The sequence below is a fragment of the Chlorocebus sabaeus genome, chromosome 19, assembly GCF_047675955.1.
Source record: "Chlorocebus sabaeus isolate Y175 chromosome 19, mChlSab1.0.hap1, whole genome shotgun sequence".
NCBI classification, from domain to species: domain Eukaryota; kingdom Metazoa; phylum Chordata; class Mammalia; order Primates; family Cercopithecidae; genus Chlorocebus; species Chlorocebus sabaeus.
In genome coordinates this window covers 18,980,334-18,998,008 of record NC_132922.1, presented here as the reverse complement: position 1 = coordinate 18,998,008, position 17,675 = coordinate 18,980,334, and the positions used below count along the sequence as shown (strand labels likewise).

Below are 17,675 nucleotides of genomic sequence, written 5' to 3'. Positions count from 1 at the left end.
TCTAACAGAGGGAATTAAGTGCAGGTGCCTGGAGTCAGAAAGCAGTAATCACTTCCTGGAACAATCAGTGAGCTGTCTTAGTCTCCTGTCTCTTCATTATTGCTAACAAGACCCCCACCTCCCCTGATCACTTAGTGATAACCTTGGATCATCTTTGTCTGCCCATGAAAGCTTCTTGGGCCAGAGGATCAGAGAACTGTGGCCCTGTTAGCGGGAGCATGTGGTCATCCAGCCCAGGCCCTGCGGTTTATGTATAAAGCTTTGGATTCCCCCTAGATTTTCTTTGAATGCCGCTTGTGATGTTTATCACATGTTGCCTTGTATTCATCTTCCAGACCCTACTGAATGTTAACCTTTTTGAGTGCCAAGACTATATCTGTTCATCTTTTTGTCCTCCACAATGGAAACTGCATGCCTGGCATACAATAATATGCAACAGTATGGGTCAATAAGTATATGAATTTGACTGGGTGTAATCCTAGCACGTTGGGAGGCTGAGGCAGGAGGATGCCTTGAGCCCAGGAGTTCAAGAACGGCCTAAGCAATATAGGGAGACTCTGTCTCTAAAAAGAAAAGAAAAAAAAAATATGTGAATCCGTTTATTCACACATTCATTCAACAGTCTTTGAAGTACTTACTCTGCACGACTGGGGAGAGGATTTATAGCCCAGTCAGGGAAAATAACATTAGTCACACTATGAAATATAATTGTATGTTGTGATAAAGGCTGAGGGAGAAGTAATGGGGCTGTCAGAACATTTAATATGGGGCCCTATCTTATCTGGTGGGTCATGAACAGCTTCCCTGAGGAGGTGAGGTTTGAGCTTAGACCCGAAGTACATGTAGGAGTTACTAGGAGCAGCAGGTTGGAAATGGAGGGCAGGAGTAGAAGGGAAGGGCATGCCAGGCAGAGGCCAGTTTGTGCAAAGGCTCTGTGGCAGAAAACATTGAGATACTTTCTGGATGCCAAAAAGAAGGCTGATATGATGGAGCACAAGGAATGAGCCGGAGGTCCAGCCAGAGATGTCAGGAGACCCAAGTCTATCTGAAGGATTTTGTCCTTTATCCCAAGAGTAATGGGATGAATTCACCTTTCATGTCACTGGTGCCTTCCAGGCTGCCCACCTGTTGTTCTGTGGAATAGCTGGTGGATGTCCCTCAGTGGTCTGAGTTCCTCTGTGTCCAGTTCTGTTCCTGGCTGATCCATGAGCCTCATGTGATGGTTAGTTGGCCAGAGGCTACTTGCCTGACTGTATCATTTCTGGTTATTTTTTTGCTGTGATAAATTTAATCTCTCTAATTTCTATAGTAACAGAAAGGGTACCATTGTTATCCTAATTACTGGAACAGTTGCCATCACAACCAGGCCTGTGCTGCTTATTCATCAGAGACTTACTGAATACTAAGTGTGAGCCAGGCCCTGTTCCAGCAGGGAATAGAATAGCATCAGCCCTCCCTTCAGAGTCTGCAGTCTACGGCAGAGTCAGATGTTAAACTAATAAACTACAAGTATATATTTGATCACAGACTGTGAAGAATAAATACCATGCAGGATAAACACAGGGATAACTGGGGTGCACCTAATTTAGAATCAGGGTGTCTGGTACGATGTCAGATGCTTATGAACCTTGCCCCATGACGTTGTCTCTCCAATAGCCAGCAGAGTGTTTGTTGCATGAATAAAGGAATGCTTGGATGAGGGCTTGCCCTCTTTCTTGCTGTAGAAAGTGAGATTTGGTGCCCAAGATCATAGAAGCTGGCAAGTGAAAGTGCTGGGGCTGGACCTGGGGTCTCTCGAGTCGCTTCTGTTTTGTATGCTGCTGGCCTGCTGCTCCTTTGGCACCATCTGGGAAATTTCCATATTCACAGTGAATATTATTTCAGCCTCTGCTGTCTTCTCTCCTCTTGACTGCTCCCATGCTGCCTGTCACCGTGTGACTGTCCCAGAGCTGAATGAGAGTGTTGCTGGTGGAGGGTGTCTAGGTTCTTGGCACCTCAAACAAAGAATTGGACAAAATGCACAAACAAAGCAAGGAAAGAATGAAGCAGCAAAAGCAGAGATTTATTGAAAATGAAAGTACACTCAACAGTGTGGGAGCAGGCTGAAGCATAGGGGCTCAAGGGCTCCTTTACAGAATTTGCTGGGGTTTAAATACCCTCTGGAAGTTTCCCATTGGTTACTTGGTGCACACCCTATGTAAATGAAGTAGTGGCTCTCAGTCAGTCTGATTGGTTGGGGAAAGCTCCCAGTCAGAGGCTGAAGTGAAGTTTCAAAGTTATACTCCTATACAAACGTCTGATTGGTTGTAAAAATCAAACCAATCAGAGAGACACTTTCAGTTTTCCATCTGCCTCACAGAAAAAACAGGGAGTGGTTTGCGAAGGGAGTAACCTCCAGTTCTTTTGTTACTTAGGTGTGGAAAGTTGGAGTTTTTCTTTTGATTTAGTTTTAGGAAGTCAGCCTGAATTGGCCTTAGATTCCCTGCCTCCAAACCCTGTTCTCCTGCCTCAAGAGGACTCCCTTTCATTTCTAGATCAAAGGAATCTTGGCTTGGCTTGGCTTGGTTGTTCTTTTGAGGTGTGATTTTTACTCTCTTGAACACTTGTCATTTTCTTGATTCCTGATTATTTTCCTCTTTCCTGCATTCAATTCAGTTCAGCTAATACTGCACATGGCACTTTATCAGGTGCTACTAAAAATGTAAGGAGGGAACAATGTTTGAGCCCTGGCCTCCTGGAATTTTTAATTTGTAAGGGGTGAGACATACACACAAGGAGCTATATACAAGGTAGAATTCAGACTGCTGATGGGGTCTGACGGCTTTCTGGAAGAAGTAGCATTTGATGGTGACTTTAAATGATCTGGGATTTCAATGGTGGCCCAGGAAGAGAATGCAAAAGAAACAACATGAGCAGGCCGGGCGCAGTGGCTCACCCCTGTAATCCCAGCACTTCGGGAGGCCGAGGCGAGTGGATCACCTGAGGTCAGGAGTTCAAGACCAGCCTGACCAACATAGAGAAACCCCGTCTCTACTAAAAATACAAAATTAGCTGAGCATGGTGGAGCCTGCCTGTAATCCCAGCTACTCAGGAGGCTGAGACAGGAGAACTGCTTGAACCCAGGAGGTGGAGGCTGCGGTCAGTCGAGATCATACCGTCGCACTCCAGCCTAGGCAACAAGAGCGAAACTCCGTCTCAAAAAAAAAAAAAAAAGAAAAGAAAAGAAACAACATGAGCAGGTATTTGCAGCAAATAAATAAATGGTCCTTTTAGACTGAAACTTGGTATAGCAGTTTAGAAATAGTGAGAGCTAGGACCAGAAAGCTAGGTTGACTGCCACCTTGGAGTGAGAACCTCGAATGCCAAGGTGGGCAGCTTATGCTGGAGTAGTGCAGTTCCATTTTAGTAACACAGTCATCTCTTACAGAACTTTCGTCTCCAGAGGATGAGGTATCAGGTTGTTCAGCTTTGAGTCTGCCATCTAGGTGCTATCAGCCAGCACCTTCAGGCTCTAATCTGCTCTTGGTTGGTTTAATAACAGAAAAATCTGCCAACCTCAGGAGTTTTTTGTTTTGTTTTTTGAACCAAGAATAACTTTCTTCCATGAAATTGCCCCTCAAGAGAAAGTGTTACATCGTTTTCTGAATCTATATGGATGAGAAACAGTTGCTTGTTATAGGAATGAGCTTCAAACAGATGGAGGAAATTATTATTTTTCTGTTAGGCCTTGTGTCCCGAAACCGCCCGGAGGAGGAGGACCAGTATTGGCTGAGTATGGGCAGAACATTCCACAAAGTGACGCTGAAGGATAAGATGATCACAGTGACGCGATACCTTCCCAAGTGAGTATTTGGATATTTAAGGTCTTTAGTTATTGTCCTGAATTATGACCGCGTACTAAATTATGTGTATAAACTGAGGAAGCTCAGTGGTTGGTTTTTCTTTTGGAGTTTTTGTTTGTTTGTTTGTTTGTTTGTTTCTAGGGCTATTTTAGGGTTATAGCGTACCTGTTTCCAAAAGGGATTTGATTCATCTTACAGTGATTAGCATGATTCATAACAAGCCTATTTCAAATAAAGATTGTGAGGAGAGAAGAAGGAAGGAGTTTAAGAAGATCTGAGAAATTTCTAGTACTGTTCCCTGGGATGAGTTGGTTACTACAGTTGAGGGGTAAATGTCAAGGATAGTTCTAAGTGTATAGAGATAGAAAATATAGAGAAGAATTGGCAGAAATTTGTCTCTAACTCTTTTGAATTTGGGGGCCTGCCCTTATTTTGCAGGTATCCTTATGAATCTGCCCAGATCCACTATACCTACAGCCTCTGTCCTTCCCACTCAGACTCAGAGTTCGTCTCCTGCTGGGTGGAGTTCTCCCACGAACGGCTGGAGGAGTACAAGTGGAATTACTTAGATCAGTATATCTGTTCTGCCGGCTCTGAAGACTTCAGGTCAGAGAGTGAACTTTGGATTTCCATCCTTGCAGCCTTGGGCGAGGATGTATATGTGTTTTTTTGTTTTTTTTTTTGAGACGGAAGTCTCACTCTGTCCCCCAGGCTGGAGTGCAGTGGCGCAATCTCTACTCACTGCAAGCTCCGCCTCCCGGGTTCATGCCATTCTCCTGCCTCAGCCTCCTGAGTAGCTGGGACAACAGGCACCAGCCACCGCGCCTGGCTAATTTTTGAATCCTTAGTAGAGACGGGGTTTCACAGTGTCAGCCAGGATGGTCTTGATCTCCTCACCTCGTGATCTGCCCGTCTTGGCCTCCCAAAGCGGTATATGTGTATTTTAACATTTTCTGAGCTTTTTTTTTTCTCTCTCTCTCTCCCTTTTTTTCTTTATAAAGAGACAGGATTGGCTGGGCGCAGTGGCTCACGCCTGTAATCCCAGCAATTTGGGAGGCCGAGGTGAGCGGATCACCTGAGGTCAGGAGTTTGAGACCAGCCTGGCCAGCATGGCAAAATCCTGTCTCTACTAAAAATACAAAAATTAGATGGGTGTGGTGGTGCGCGCCTATAATCCCAGCTACTCGGGAGGCTGACGCAGAAGAATTGCTTGAACCCAGGAGGTGGAGGTTGTAGTGAGCCAAGATCAAGCCATTGCACTCCAGCCTGGGCAACAAGAGCAAAACTCTGTCTCAGAAAATAAATAAATTAATCAATTAAAATTAACTGGGCTTGGTGGCATACCCGTGTAGTCCTGGCTACTCAGGAGGCCGAAGTGCTTGAACCCAGGAGGTCGTGGCTACAGTGAGCCTTGATAGTGCCACCACACTGTAGCCTGGGCAACACAGCAAGACCTTGTCTCAAAAAAATAAAATAGGTTAATGTGATAAATTTTTTGTGATGTATATTTTACCACAATTGAAAAAGCAAACCCCATAAAACTCAGTGATGATGTGCACTTTGATGCAAGTGGCAGTGCAGATTGTATTCTTAACATTTTCCTCACTGGTTGGCTGGTAGCTTTATGGTGTCTCATTTTTAGTTTTTGATTTCTATGCATGACTTGTGATTGTGATGATAGCCACAAATTCAGTGGACCTGGGTTTGCAGAAGCATTCTGTCATCTCTGGGATCAAAGCAAAAACTGCTTTTGTGGTCTTCCTTCAGAGCTTGTATTTTCTTTTTTTCTTTTTTTTTTTTTTTTTTTTGAGACAGGGTGGAGATGGGGTCTCGCCGTGTTGCCCAGGCTGGTCTCAAACTCCTCAGCTCAAGCAATCCTCCTGCCTAGGCCTCCCAAAGTGCTGGGATTACAGGCGTGAGCCACCGTGCCCATCCTCAGAACTTGTATTTTCAACAAAGCCATGAGCTGTAGCATCAGATAAACACATACTCATGGGGAGATGGACCTTCACACACCAGCTCCACACACTTTACCCGAGAGTGCTTTCATTATCTCCTTTTTCTCACCACCACTCTGTGCCTTGCTCGGCCCCCTGTAGCTTAATTGAGTCTCTGAAGTTCTGGAGGACCCGCTTCCTGCTGCTGCCAGCCTGTGTCACCGCCACCAAACGCATCACAGAGGGGGAGGCCCACTGCGACATCTATGGGGACAGGCCCCGTGCAGACGAGGACGAATGGCAACTCCTAGATGGCTTTATCCGCTTTGTGGAGGGCTTGAATCGCATTCGCAGGCGGCATCGCTCGGATCGCATGATGCGGGTAAGGGCTCCTTGGACTCAGGGAGTGTGCCTGGTGTGAGATGCAGGTTTGCCACCTCCTCTGTTAGGGGCCTCTCATCATTAGCCTATTTATTTACTCGTCAGTTGCCTAGTGTTTACCTTAAATCCAAAACAGTGTTTTCTTCTCCACTGCATGATAAAGGAGGAAGGGATAGCGTGCAGGCAGTGACTGGGTGGTGTTCTGTGGCATAGAGCCACTCCCTTCCACCTGGAGACACGGTGCCTTGAGGTCCTCCCCAAGTGGGACCCTATGTTGAGCACAGCTGCTTGTGTGACTGGGTGCTGAACTGCTGAGTAGAAACTCTCAGGAGGTGAACAGCCGCAGTCCTTCCTCACTCATCTTGCTCCAGCATTCCCAGCACCCCGTGCCTCATTCAGTCACACACCACCCATTGCGGAGACTCAGGCTTCTGGGGGTTATGGAATATGCCAGCTCTAAGGGGCAGAACTGGGATTCAGCATTTTTTTTTTAACTAATATATAATACAATTGACATGTGTGTGTATGTACACAGGTCTATGAATTTTAACAAATATATAGATTCATGTAACCACCACCATCACTTCAAAAAAATTCTCTCATGCTAGTCTTTTTTTTTTTTTTTTGAGACATGGTCTCACTCTGTTGCCCAAGCAGGAGTGTGGTGGCATGATCATGGCTCAACTGCAGCCTTGACCTCCCACCTTAGCCCTCCAAGTAGCTGGGACTAAATGTGTAACTAATTTTTTGTATTTGTTATAGAGATGGGGTTTCCCCATTTTGCCCAGGTTTTTCTCAAATTCCTGGGCTCAAGCAGTCCTCCTGCCATGGCCTCCTAAAGTGCTGGGATTACAGGCATGAGCCACCATGCCCAGACTTATGCTAGTCTTTATAGTCACGTTCTCCCCTATCTCTAATCCGTGGCAACCACTGGTGTGTTCCTTATCACTGTACTTTTGTCTTTTCCAAACATCACAGAAAAGAGTCACATCATATGTGAAAAGGTCACATATTATTGCCTTCTTTCACTTAGCATAATACCTTTGGATTCATCCAAGTTGTGTGTGTAAGTAGTTCACTCTTTTTAATCACCAGGGAATGTTCCATCATCAGACATGTTTTTTTGTTTTTAACCTCAAGTTCAGTATTCTTCCTCTCACACCAGCTGTCTTGTGTACACAACGTCACTTATGATTAAAAACATGTCTGGGAGAACTTGGATAGTGGGAAGAACTGTGGTTTTGAAGTGAGGTCACTGGAGTTTGGATTCCAGCTCCAGTAGGATGTGGGGTAAGTTCCTTAACCTCTCTGAGCTTCAGTTTCTTCTTCTGTAAAATAGGACTAACATTGTTTACTTCATAGAGCTGTGGTGAGGGTGAAATGAGATGATGTGCAAATAAAGTGGCAGTTTATTTTTAGTTCACCAGGCATTTGAGTGAAACGTGGTTTTCTGTCACTTGCTGAACACTGAGAACCCATGTTCCTTGACCCTGTCCATTGGATTCCCAGGGCCTGGGAATGCTACAGCATGCCCTGGGACCTGAGTGGCTTCCACTGAGAGCCCACTTGGCTGATGGCCTTGTCTCCTCTTCTCTGCTTTAGAAAGGGACCGCCATGAAAGGCTTGCAGATGACCGGGCCCATTTCCACACATTCTCTGGAGTCAGCCGCACCCCCAGTGGGGAAGAAGGGAACCTCGGCTCTCTCTGCCCTGTTGGAGATGGAGGCCAGTCAGAAGTAAGTGCCTGGTAGAAGAGTGACTTGCCCCCATCTTGACAGCCCTGAGGGTTTTCAGTGCCCTGTTCCCCTGAGGGGGTGAAATATTTCCTTTACAAGTAGCTTGTAATTAGGAAGAAAACATTTATGTGAAAAGAAAGCTAGGCTAATACCTGGTAGGTGTTGGATAACATGAAATAGGCCAGAAGTTATAAACTTTTAGATTGGGACTTAATTGAAATACAGACTCATTTGGTTTGGCCCACAAAATATTACAACATATTTGAGCTGGGGCCAGGTATGGTGGCTCAGGCCTGTAATCCCACCACTTTGGAAGGCCAAGGTGGGGAGATCACTTGAGGCCGGGAGTTTGGGACCAGCCTGGCCAACATGGCAAAACCCCGTCTTTACTGGGGGGAAAAAATAAAACCACTGTATTAGTCCATTCTCACACTGCTGATAAAGACATACCTGAGACTGAGTAATTATAAAGGAAAGAAGTTGAATCGACTCACAGTTCTACAGGGCTGGGGAGGCCTCAGGAAACTTACGATCATGGCAGAAGGGGAAGCAAACACAACCTTCTTCACATGGCAGCAGCAAAAAGTGCAGAGTGAAGGTGGGGGAAAAGCCTCTTATAAAACCATCACGTCTTGTGAGAACTCACTATCCTGAGGACAGCATGGAGGTAACCGCCCCCATGATTAAATTACCTCTCACCTGGACCCTCCCATGACATGTGGGGATTATGGGAACCATAACTCAAGATAAGATTTGGGTGGGGATACAGACAAACCATATCATTTTGCCCCTGGCCCCTCCCAGTTCTCATGTCCTTGCATTTCAAAACACAGTCATGCCTTCTTAACAGTCCCCCAAAGTCTTAATTCATTCCAGCATTAACTCAAAAGTCCAAGTCCAATGTCTCATCTGAGACAAGGCAAATCCCTTTTACCTATGAGCTTGTAAAGTCAAAAGCAAGTTAATTACTTCCTTGATACAATGGGGTACAGGCATTGGGTAAATACACCCGTTCCAAATGGGAGAAATTGGCCAAAACAAAGGGATTACAGGCCCCATGCAAGTCTGAAATCCAATAGGGCAACCATTAAACTTTAAAGTTCCAAAACAATCTCCTTTGACTCCATGTCTCACATTTATGGCACGCTGATACAAGAGGTAGGCTCCCAGGGCCTTGGGTAGCTCCAGCCCTGTGCTCTACAGGGTACAGCCCCCTTTCTGGCTGCTTTCATGGGCTGGCATTGAGTGTCTGCCACTTTTCCAGGTGCATAGTGCATGCTGTTGGTGGATCTACCATTCTGGGGTCTGGTAGATGATGGCCCACTTCTCACAGCTCCACTAGACAGTGCACCAGCAGAGACTCTTTATGGGGCCTCCAACCCCACGTTTTCCTTCTGCACTGCCCTAGCAGAAGTTCTCCACGAGGGACCTGCCCCTGAAGCAAACTTCTGCCTCCTCTGAAATCTAAGCAGAGATTCCCAAACCTCAGTTCTTGACTTCTATGCACCCACAGGCTCTACACCACATAGAAGCTGCCAAGGCTTGGAGTTTACACCCTCTGAAGCAATGCCTGAGCTGTACCTTGTGCCCTTTTAGCCATGGCTGGAGTGGCTGGTGTGCAGTGCACTGTCTTCCCTAGGCAGCACACAGCAGGAGGCCCTAGGCCAGGCCCAGGAAACCAATTTTTCCTCGTAGGCCTCCAATCCTATAATGGGAGGGTTGGCGTGAAGGTCTCTGACATGCCTTGGAGACATTTTCCCCATTGTCTTGGTGATTAACATTAAGCTCTTCCAATGGTGTGAACCTGGGAGGCAGAGCTTGCGGTGAGCAGAAGATCGTGCAACTGCATTCTAGCCTGGGCGACAGAGCGAGACTCCATCTCAAAAATAAAAAATAAAAATAAAGGCCGGGCGCGGTGGCTCACGCCTGTAATCCCAGCACTTTGGGAGGCCGAGGCGAGCAGATCACAAGGTCAGGAGATCGAGACCACGGTGAAACCCTGTCTCTACTAAAAATACAAAAAATGAGCCGGGCGCGGTGGCGGGCGCCTATAGTCCCAGCTACTCGGGAGGCTGGGGCAGGAGAATGGCATGAACCCAGGAGGCGGAGCTTGCAGTGAGCCAGGGTCGCACCGCTGCACTCCAGCTTGGGCGACAGAGCGAGACTCCGTCTCAAAAAAAAAATAAAATAAAAAATAAATAAATAAATAATAAAATAAAATAAAAATAAAAAATAAAAAAATTAGGCCCCTTGTACTTATGCAAATTTCTGCAATAGGCTTGAATTTCTCCCCAGAAAATGGGTTTTTCTTTTCTGTCACGTCATCAGGCTGCCAAGTTTCCAAACTCTGCTTCCTCTTGAGCACTTTGCCACTTAGAAATTTCTTCCGCCAGATATCCTAAATCATCTTCTCAAGTTCAAAGTTTCACAGATCTCTAGAGCAGGGGCGAAATGCCACCAGCCTCTTTGCATAGCAAGAGTGATCTTTACTCCAGTTCCCAACAAGTTCCCCATCTTCATCTGCAACCACCTCAGCCTAGACGTCATTGTCCATATCACTATCAGCATTTTGGTCAAAGCCATCCAACAAGTCTCTAGGAAGTGCCAAACTTTCCCACATCTTCCTGTCTTTTGAGCCGTCCAAGTCACTGGGAAGTTCCAAACTTTCCCACATTTTCCTGTCTTCTTCTGAGCCCCCCGAAACTGTTCAAACCTTTGCCTGTTACCCAATTCCAAAGTTGCTTCCACATTTTCGGGTATCTTTACAGCAGTGCCGCACTCCCCAGTACCAATTTACTGTATTAGTCCATTCTTACATTACTAATAAAGACATACCCGAGACTGGGTAATTTATAAAGGAAAGAGGTTTAATTGACTCATGGTTCAGCATGGCTGGGGAGGCCTCAGGAAACTTAAAATCATGGCGGAAGAGGAAGCAAACACATGCTTCTTCACATGGGAGCAGCAAGGAGAAGTACAGAGTGAAGGGGAAGGGAAGCCCCTTGTAAAATCATCAGATCTTGACGGGCATAGTGGCTTACACCTATAATCCTAGCACTTTGGGAGGCCTAGACGGGTGAATCACCTGAGGCCAGGAGTTCAAGACCAGTCCAGCCAACATGGTGAAATCCCGTCTCTACTAATAATACAAAAATTAGTCAGGCATGGTGGCGCACACCTGTAATCCCAGTAACTCAGGAGGCTCAGGCAGAAAAATTGCTGGAACCTGGGAGGCGGAGGTTGCAATGAGCTAAGATTGCATCACTGTACTCCAGCCTGGGTGACAGAGCAAGACTCCGTCTTAAAAATAATAATAATAAGTAAATAAAATAAAACCATCAGATCTCATTAGAACTCACTATCATAAGAATAGCATAGAGGAAACCACCCCCGTTATTCAGTTACCTCCCACTGCGTCCCTCCCAAGACACATGGGGATTATGGGAACTACAATTTGAGATGAGATTTGGGTGGGGATACAGCCAAACCATATCACTGGATGTGGTGGTGCATGCCTGTAATCACAGCTACTTTGGAGGCTAAGACATGAGAATGTCTTGAACTCAGGAGGCAGAGGTTGCAGTGAGCCAAGATTGTGCCACTAAGCTCCAGCCTGGGCGATAGAGTGAGACTCTGTCTCAACAACAACAACAACAACAAAATTTGAGCCGGGTTTTAAATTTGAAGATTCCATATAAAAATCTGGATTGTATAGATTGCAGTGACACAATCCAGGCTCACTACAACCTCTACCTCCTGGGTTCAAGTGATTCTACTGCCTCAGCCTCATGAGTAGCTGGGATTACAGCCATGTGCCACCATATATGGCTAATTTTTGTAATTTTAGTAGAGATGGGCTTTCACCATGCTGGCCAGGTTGGTCCCGAACTCCTGACCCCAGGTGATCCGCCCACCTCAGCCTCCCAAAGTGTTGGGATCACAGGCACGAGCCACCGTGCCTGGCCTTTTTTTTTTTTTTTTTTTGAGACGGAGTCTGGCTCTGTCACCCAGGCTGGAGTGCCGTGGCGCAATCTCGGCTCACTGCAAGCTCCGCCTCCCGGGATCACACCATTCTCCTGCCTCAGCCTCCCGAGTCGCTGGGACTACAGGCGCCCGCCACTGCGCCCGGCTAATTTTTTCTGTTTTTAGTAGAGACGGGGTTTCACCATGTTAGCCAGGATGGTCTCGATCTCCTGACCTCGTGATCCGCCCGTCTCGGCCTCCCAAAGTGCTGGGATTACAGGCTTGAGCCACCGCGCCCGGCCATGAAACCTAATTTCTACTAAAAATATAAAAATTAGCTGGCGTGGTGGTGCGCATCTGTAGTCCCAGCTACTCGGCAGGCTGAGGCAGGAGAATCGCTTGAACCTGGGAGGCAGAGGTTGCAGTGAGCTGAGATTGCGCCACTGCACTTCAGCCTGGTGACAGAGCGAGACTCCATCTCAAAAAAAAAAAAATCCAGCTTTACTTGAAATAGTGGAGGCTCTATTAACACAGGATCCACATTTGCACCCAGCCACGGTGAGATGGCACTTCAGAAGGGGCATATGCCTTGGGTTCACACTCTGGTCTTACACTTGTCTTATACACTCAGTCATGCTACCTAGCTGGCTTCTCTAGGCCTTTGGGTATGTGGCCCCTTTATAAACAGTTAAGTGCAACAGTTGATAAGACACTGTTGGGACCACACTTGGTTGGGAGGGCAGGGAGAGTGTGGTGTCTTGGGTGGTGGGATTCAAGCTGGCATTGTAGGAAGCAAAGCCTTTACATGGGGGTGGGTGAGACTTGAGGAAAGACAAAACACTGCCTTGGGCCACCTTCCCTGCCCCTCTCCACCTCACAGCTAGATCAGGTTCCCTGTGCTTGCCAGCATCCTGGGCCTATGTCCATCAGAGCACTTACCAGTATTCTGCTGGGAGCTACAGTCATCTGTTGACTTCTCCCTGACTTGACTGTGTGCTCTGAGGCCAGAGGCTGCATGCTGTGCCTGGCACATAGTAGGTGTATAATGGATATTTATTGAATGATGGAGGAGGAGGATGCTGAGGGTTCCCCTGTAGAGATGTGAGGTGAGCATGGTAGGGGAGGCTAGACCTTGACTGTTTGGTATGAGGGTCTGTCATGCCCACAGGAACCTGCACACATTAGGCTTTCCAGAAGTAACATTGAACAAGCAAGGGTGAGGTATGATGCAGACGTGGAATTTGAAAGACAGTATGGGAATTTGGACGCTAGGCTGTCCTTATGCGTTCTCATGGCAAGAGGAATCCTTTGAAAGTTTTAAAAATTCTATTACAGGCCAGGCATGGTGGCTCGCTTCTGTAATCCCAGCACTTTGGGAGACTCATGCCTGTAATCCCAGCACTTTGGGAGACTGAGAGGTCAGGGTTACTTGAGCCCAGGAGTTCAAGATCAGGATAGGTAACATAGTGAGACCCCATCTCTACAAAAAATTAGCCTAGTGTGGTGGTGAATGCCGAGGTGGGAGGATTGCTTGAGCCTGGGAGGTTGAGGCTAGGCTGCAATTAGCCTCAGTTGCACCACTGCACTCCAGTCTGGGCGATAGAGCAAGACCCTGTCTCAATAAAAAATGAAAATAAAAATTTTATTAGAAAATTTCAAAGGGATATGAATAATAGACTGGTATAATAAATTCCTGCTTACCCATCACCCAGCTTCAATGAGTATCATCTCATGGCTGACCTAATTTCATTTCTCTCCAACTTATGTTTTCCTTTTCTTTTATTTTTTTAAATAAAATTGCTGATGTCATTTCCCTTCATCTGTAATATTTCAGAATGTACCTCGGAAAGACAAGTACCCTTTTTTAAAAAACCAAAACCATGGTATTATAATCTACCTTTAAAATTACAACAATTCCTTAATATCATGAAATAGCCAGTTGGTGTCTTTGGCAGAAGTGGTTTTTTCAGAGATGAGCTCCCTGTGTGGGACGGCTTGGTGGGCAGGGGCCAGGAGGCAGAGTCCCATCAGGAGGCTCCCGCTAGTCCAGGCAAGAGGCAGCTGAGGCTGGATGGAGGGTGATGATGAGATAGAAAGGAAGGAATGAAGAACACAGCAGGGTGCCTACGGTGAGGGGACAGATGAGAGAAGGAAAACTGGGGTAGGTTGGGTTTGTTTCTCCCGGGCACTGGGTCTTCTTTTGAAAATATCTTTATCAGACCAAGGAAGATGCCGGGAGTCTGTGTGGCAGTTTCTCCGTGTAACTAATCACAGACTTTTCCCACTGGAAAAGAGAACAAGGAACATATGTTGCTGGGAGGGGTGTCAAGCTGGGGGTGAGGTGAAAGGATCTTATTTTGTCAGTGAGTCATTGTTTAGTATGCACCAAGGAGCGTGTTTCTGCTTACACTGAAGAAGCATATTGTGGGGGTAGTGGTACCCCCAGTGTGAAGGGTGAGATTCTCAGCCAACCCCAAGGCAGGAGGCAGGACAAAGAGATCCAAGACTTCCTCCTTGCCACGGATGACTGCTCCCGGGAGACGGGCTACATTTTCTCAATAGAGGTAGACTAGAGGGAGCCAGACCTTTATATAACATTTGTATAACATTTGCTTGCACAGAATTTTTTATTTATGTGTTTTTGTTTTTTCTTTCACTGCTCCAGTTTCCGTTTTATTTATTATGCAAAACAGCATACAGCAGCATGAAAACGCTTACAAAATTTCACCTGTATTCCCACCATCTTACCTTACATCTAACCATGTATATTTCCTCCAGTTTTCTTCCCATCTTTATCTGTAGGCGTATACATTTAGTCAGGCTCTTGTGGAAGACAGAAGCCCTGGAATCTTAGCTTTGTGCTGATTAATAGCAGTGGGACCAGTCTGGGCAGCAGGTGCTGGCCAGTGGGCTTTTCTGTTCCTATTAGATGAGGATGACCCAATGACAGCCAAGTTAGGGCAGAGAGAGAGAGACCCCACCAAGCAGATGGATATTCATGTTCTGTCCAAGGTGGCTTTAGTGTGTGCATCTTACTCAGGCCTTTCTGGGGAAAGCACACCAGCAGTGAGCCACACTGTGCCATCTGCCTGCAGAGGCGCGTGAAGGGTGTCTGCGTGCTTTTACCCTTCCTGATTCTGTGTAGGCTGTGTCTTTCTCCTGCCCACCCTTCGAGGCCCACCCGGAGCATATATGTCACTGCCTCCATGGAGGTGTGGCTAGCGCCCCCCTGGCTGAACATACCTAACCATGCCCTCATGTATGTTCTCATGTATACACATATGCATTGTAACTGGTTGTTTTGTGGCAGTCCCCTCTTCCTGAGCCATTAGAAGAGGAGCTTCTAAGGGCAAGGACAGGGTCAGTCTTCTTTTCAGAATCCCTGACTCCTAGTCAGTGCATCAGCATATAGCAGGTGACTCAGTACATGTGGATTGTCGTGTGCATCAGATGACACATCTGAGTGGTCACTGGGGATGCAAGAGAATCTCACAGCATGCATTTGTGGATGAGACTTAGAGGAAAACACACTGTGCTGTGATAGAAAGAGAGACTGGTGTCAGTGGACAAGGAAAATAATCTAGCACTTAGTCTTTTGTCCTGTGAATTACACCTTAGAGCATCCAAGTAATTGGTGTGGGGAAGTTTCTCTTTTTAAAATATCCCAGCTAATAAATACAGAAGGAATGATGAACTGTCACTATGTGTAGTCTCTGATGAATGAATGGATCTAGCAAAGATAATCAGTGGTAGCTCACATCATAAGAGAGAGGCAGCCATTCTGGGCCTCCAGGCAGAAGTGCACAGGTACCACTTAGGAAGAATAGTGGCCCAAAATTTGACCGAAATCTGCCCAAATCCCTTGATGTAAGTTCTGCTTCTCAGGAAGTACAGGGCACAGAAGAACATGTTATATAATAAAGCGATGTAATCAGCACATCCAGACTGTGTAAATTTACATGACTAATGAGCTACTTTCTTTAACAAATAATTTGCAAGGATAAGGAGAGGTGAAGAGGGGCTTATACCTTAAAAAGGACTTAAGATACATAGCATATGACAATGTAGGGACTTAATTGAGTCTTGTTATTGGGTTTTGTTTTTTGTTTTTTTTTTAAAGACAGAATCTCGCTCTGTTGCCCAGGCTGCAGTGCTGTGGCACGGTCTGGGCTCACTGCAACCTCTGCCTCCCAGGTTCAAGTGATTCTCCTGCCTCAGCCTCCTGAGTAGCTGGGACTACAGACATGTGCCTCCACACGTGGCTAATTTTTGTATTTTTAGTAAAGACAGAGTTTCACCATGTTGGCCAGGATGGTCTCAATCTTCTGACCTTGTGATCCACCCACCTTGGCCTCCCAAAGTGCTGGGATTACAGGTGTGAGCCACCGCACCCAGCTAAAAAAATTTTTTTGAGACAGTCAAGGAAATATTTGACTTTTGAAAAATTTTTAAAACGTTTGTTATCTTTTAGAGATACTGAAATGTTTAAGGATGAAACGATGTGTGAGTTTTGCTTCAAAATATTTCATGTGGGTAGGCAGGGTGTATGGATGAAACCAGAATGGCTCTAATGATATAATTTTGGTAAGAGATATGTAGGGGTTCATTATATTGTTCTCTTTACTTTTGTATATGTTTGTATTTTTTCATAATGTAAAAACAAATTTTAAGGGAGAGTGCAACAGGTTACTCTGGAAACAGATTTTTGCATCCCTGGTATGTGATTACTTCGCATTGAGTAACAAAAGTGTCAGAATTTAAGAAAATTGTTGCAAATTGGGTTCTCAGGGAAGTGGACTGAGATGGAATGTAGCATATAGGATGCTTACTAAGGAGAGCCCTTGGGCACAACACCTGTGGGAGGGATGGGGAAGAAACTGGAGTAGGTGCTGAGAGAAGCTGGACTACAGCCCAGACCCAGTGACAGCCTCAGGAGATTCCACAGGAACAGCCTAGAACAGCCTTCAGAGATGTGTTGAGTTAGGCCAACAAACACACGTGTGCAGACACACACACACACACACACGCGCGTGCCATTCATTGACTATGGCAGCCCATGCAGCTGGGGCTGTCCCTGAAGGGGCTGAAAACTGAGATAGAGCCTCCTAGACAGCCCTCCCAGTGCTGGGACAACAACAAGGCCATCGTGGAGGGGGCTGGGCCCTGCCTCGCACTGTCCATCACAAGAAGTAATATATATTATAGTAATAATGAAGCACTTAAGACTTTAATTTGAGCCTTCTGAAACCTAACAATGAAACAATGATATATTAAAGCAATGTAATTTAATCTAAAATAAAGTGTAGTTAATTTTAGAACAGAAAAAAATTAGGAAAATAGGCATGAAAATATTCATTCATGTACATCAGAACTGAGATGGGATGAGATGTCATAAGGAAACTGTATTTGCCTTGCGTTATGTGATAATGTCTGTTAATTTGGTTTGGAGGGTGATGTAGTTATGCACATTGGAAAGATTAACATATAAATCCCTTCAAAATATATAGAGAATTAACACATTTTCTCCTGTTTATACTGCGTGTTAATGCAGTCTTCTTTTTTTTTTTTTTTTTTTTTGTTGCACAGGCTGGAGTGCAGTGGCACGATCTCAGCTCACTGCAACCTCTGCCTCCTGGGTTCCGGCGATTCTCGTGCCTCAGCCTCCTGAGTAGCTGGGACTATAGGCGTGCACTGCCACGCCTGGCTAATTTTTTGTATTTTTAGTAGAGGTGAGGTTTCACCATGTTGGCCAGGCTGGTTCAAACTCCTGACCTCAGGAGATCCACCCACCTTGGCTTCCCAAAGTGTGGGGTTTA

The 17,675-nt window shown here is 45.9% G+C and overlaps 1 protein-coding gene across 21 annotated transcripts in view; it reads left to right on the top strand.

Moving 5' to 3' along the window:
* DEPDC5 (DEP domain containing 5, GATOR1 subcomplex subunit) overlaps positions 1–17,675 on the top strand; it is a 205,490-nt gene that overhangs the window by 85,663 nt on the left and 102,152 nt on the right. For all 21 annotated transcript variants that reach the window (XR_012089476.1, XR_012089475.1, XR_012089474.1 and 18 more), the window contains 4 exons: positions 3,725–3,842; positions 4,281–4,448; positions 5,942–6,161; positions 7,763–7,896. Coding sequence is in view for 14 of the 21 variants with exons in the window: in XM_073006785.1 (XP_072862886.1) it covers positions 3,725–3,842; positions 4,281–4,448; positions 5,942–6,161; positions 7,763–7,896 (640 nt within the window). In the remaining 7 variants the exon portion in view is untranslated. The remainder of the gene's footprint in view (positions 1–3,724; positions 3,843–4,280; positions 4,449–5,941; positions 6,162–7,762; positions 7,897–17,675) is intronic.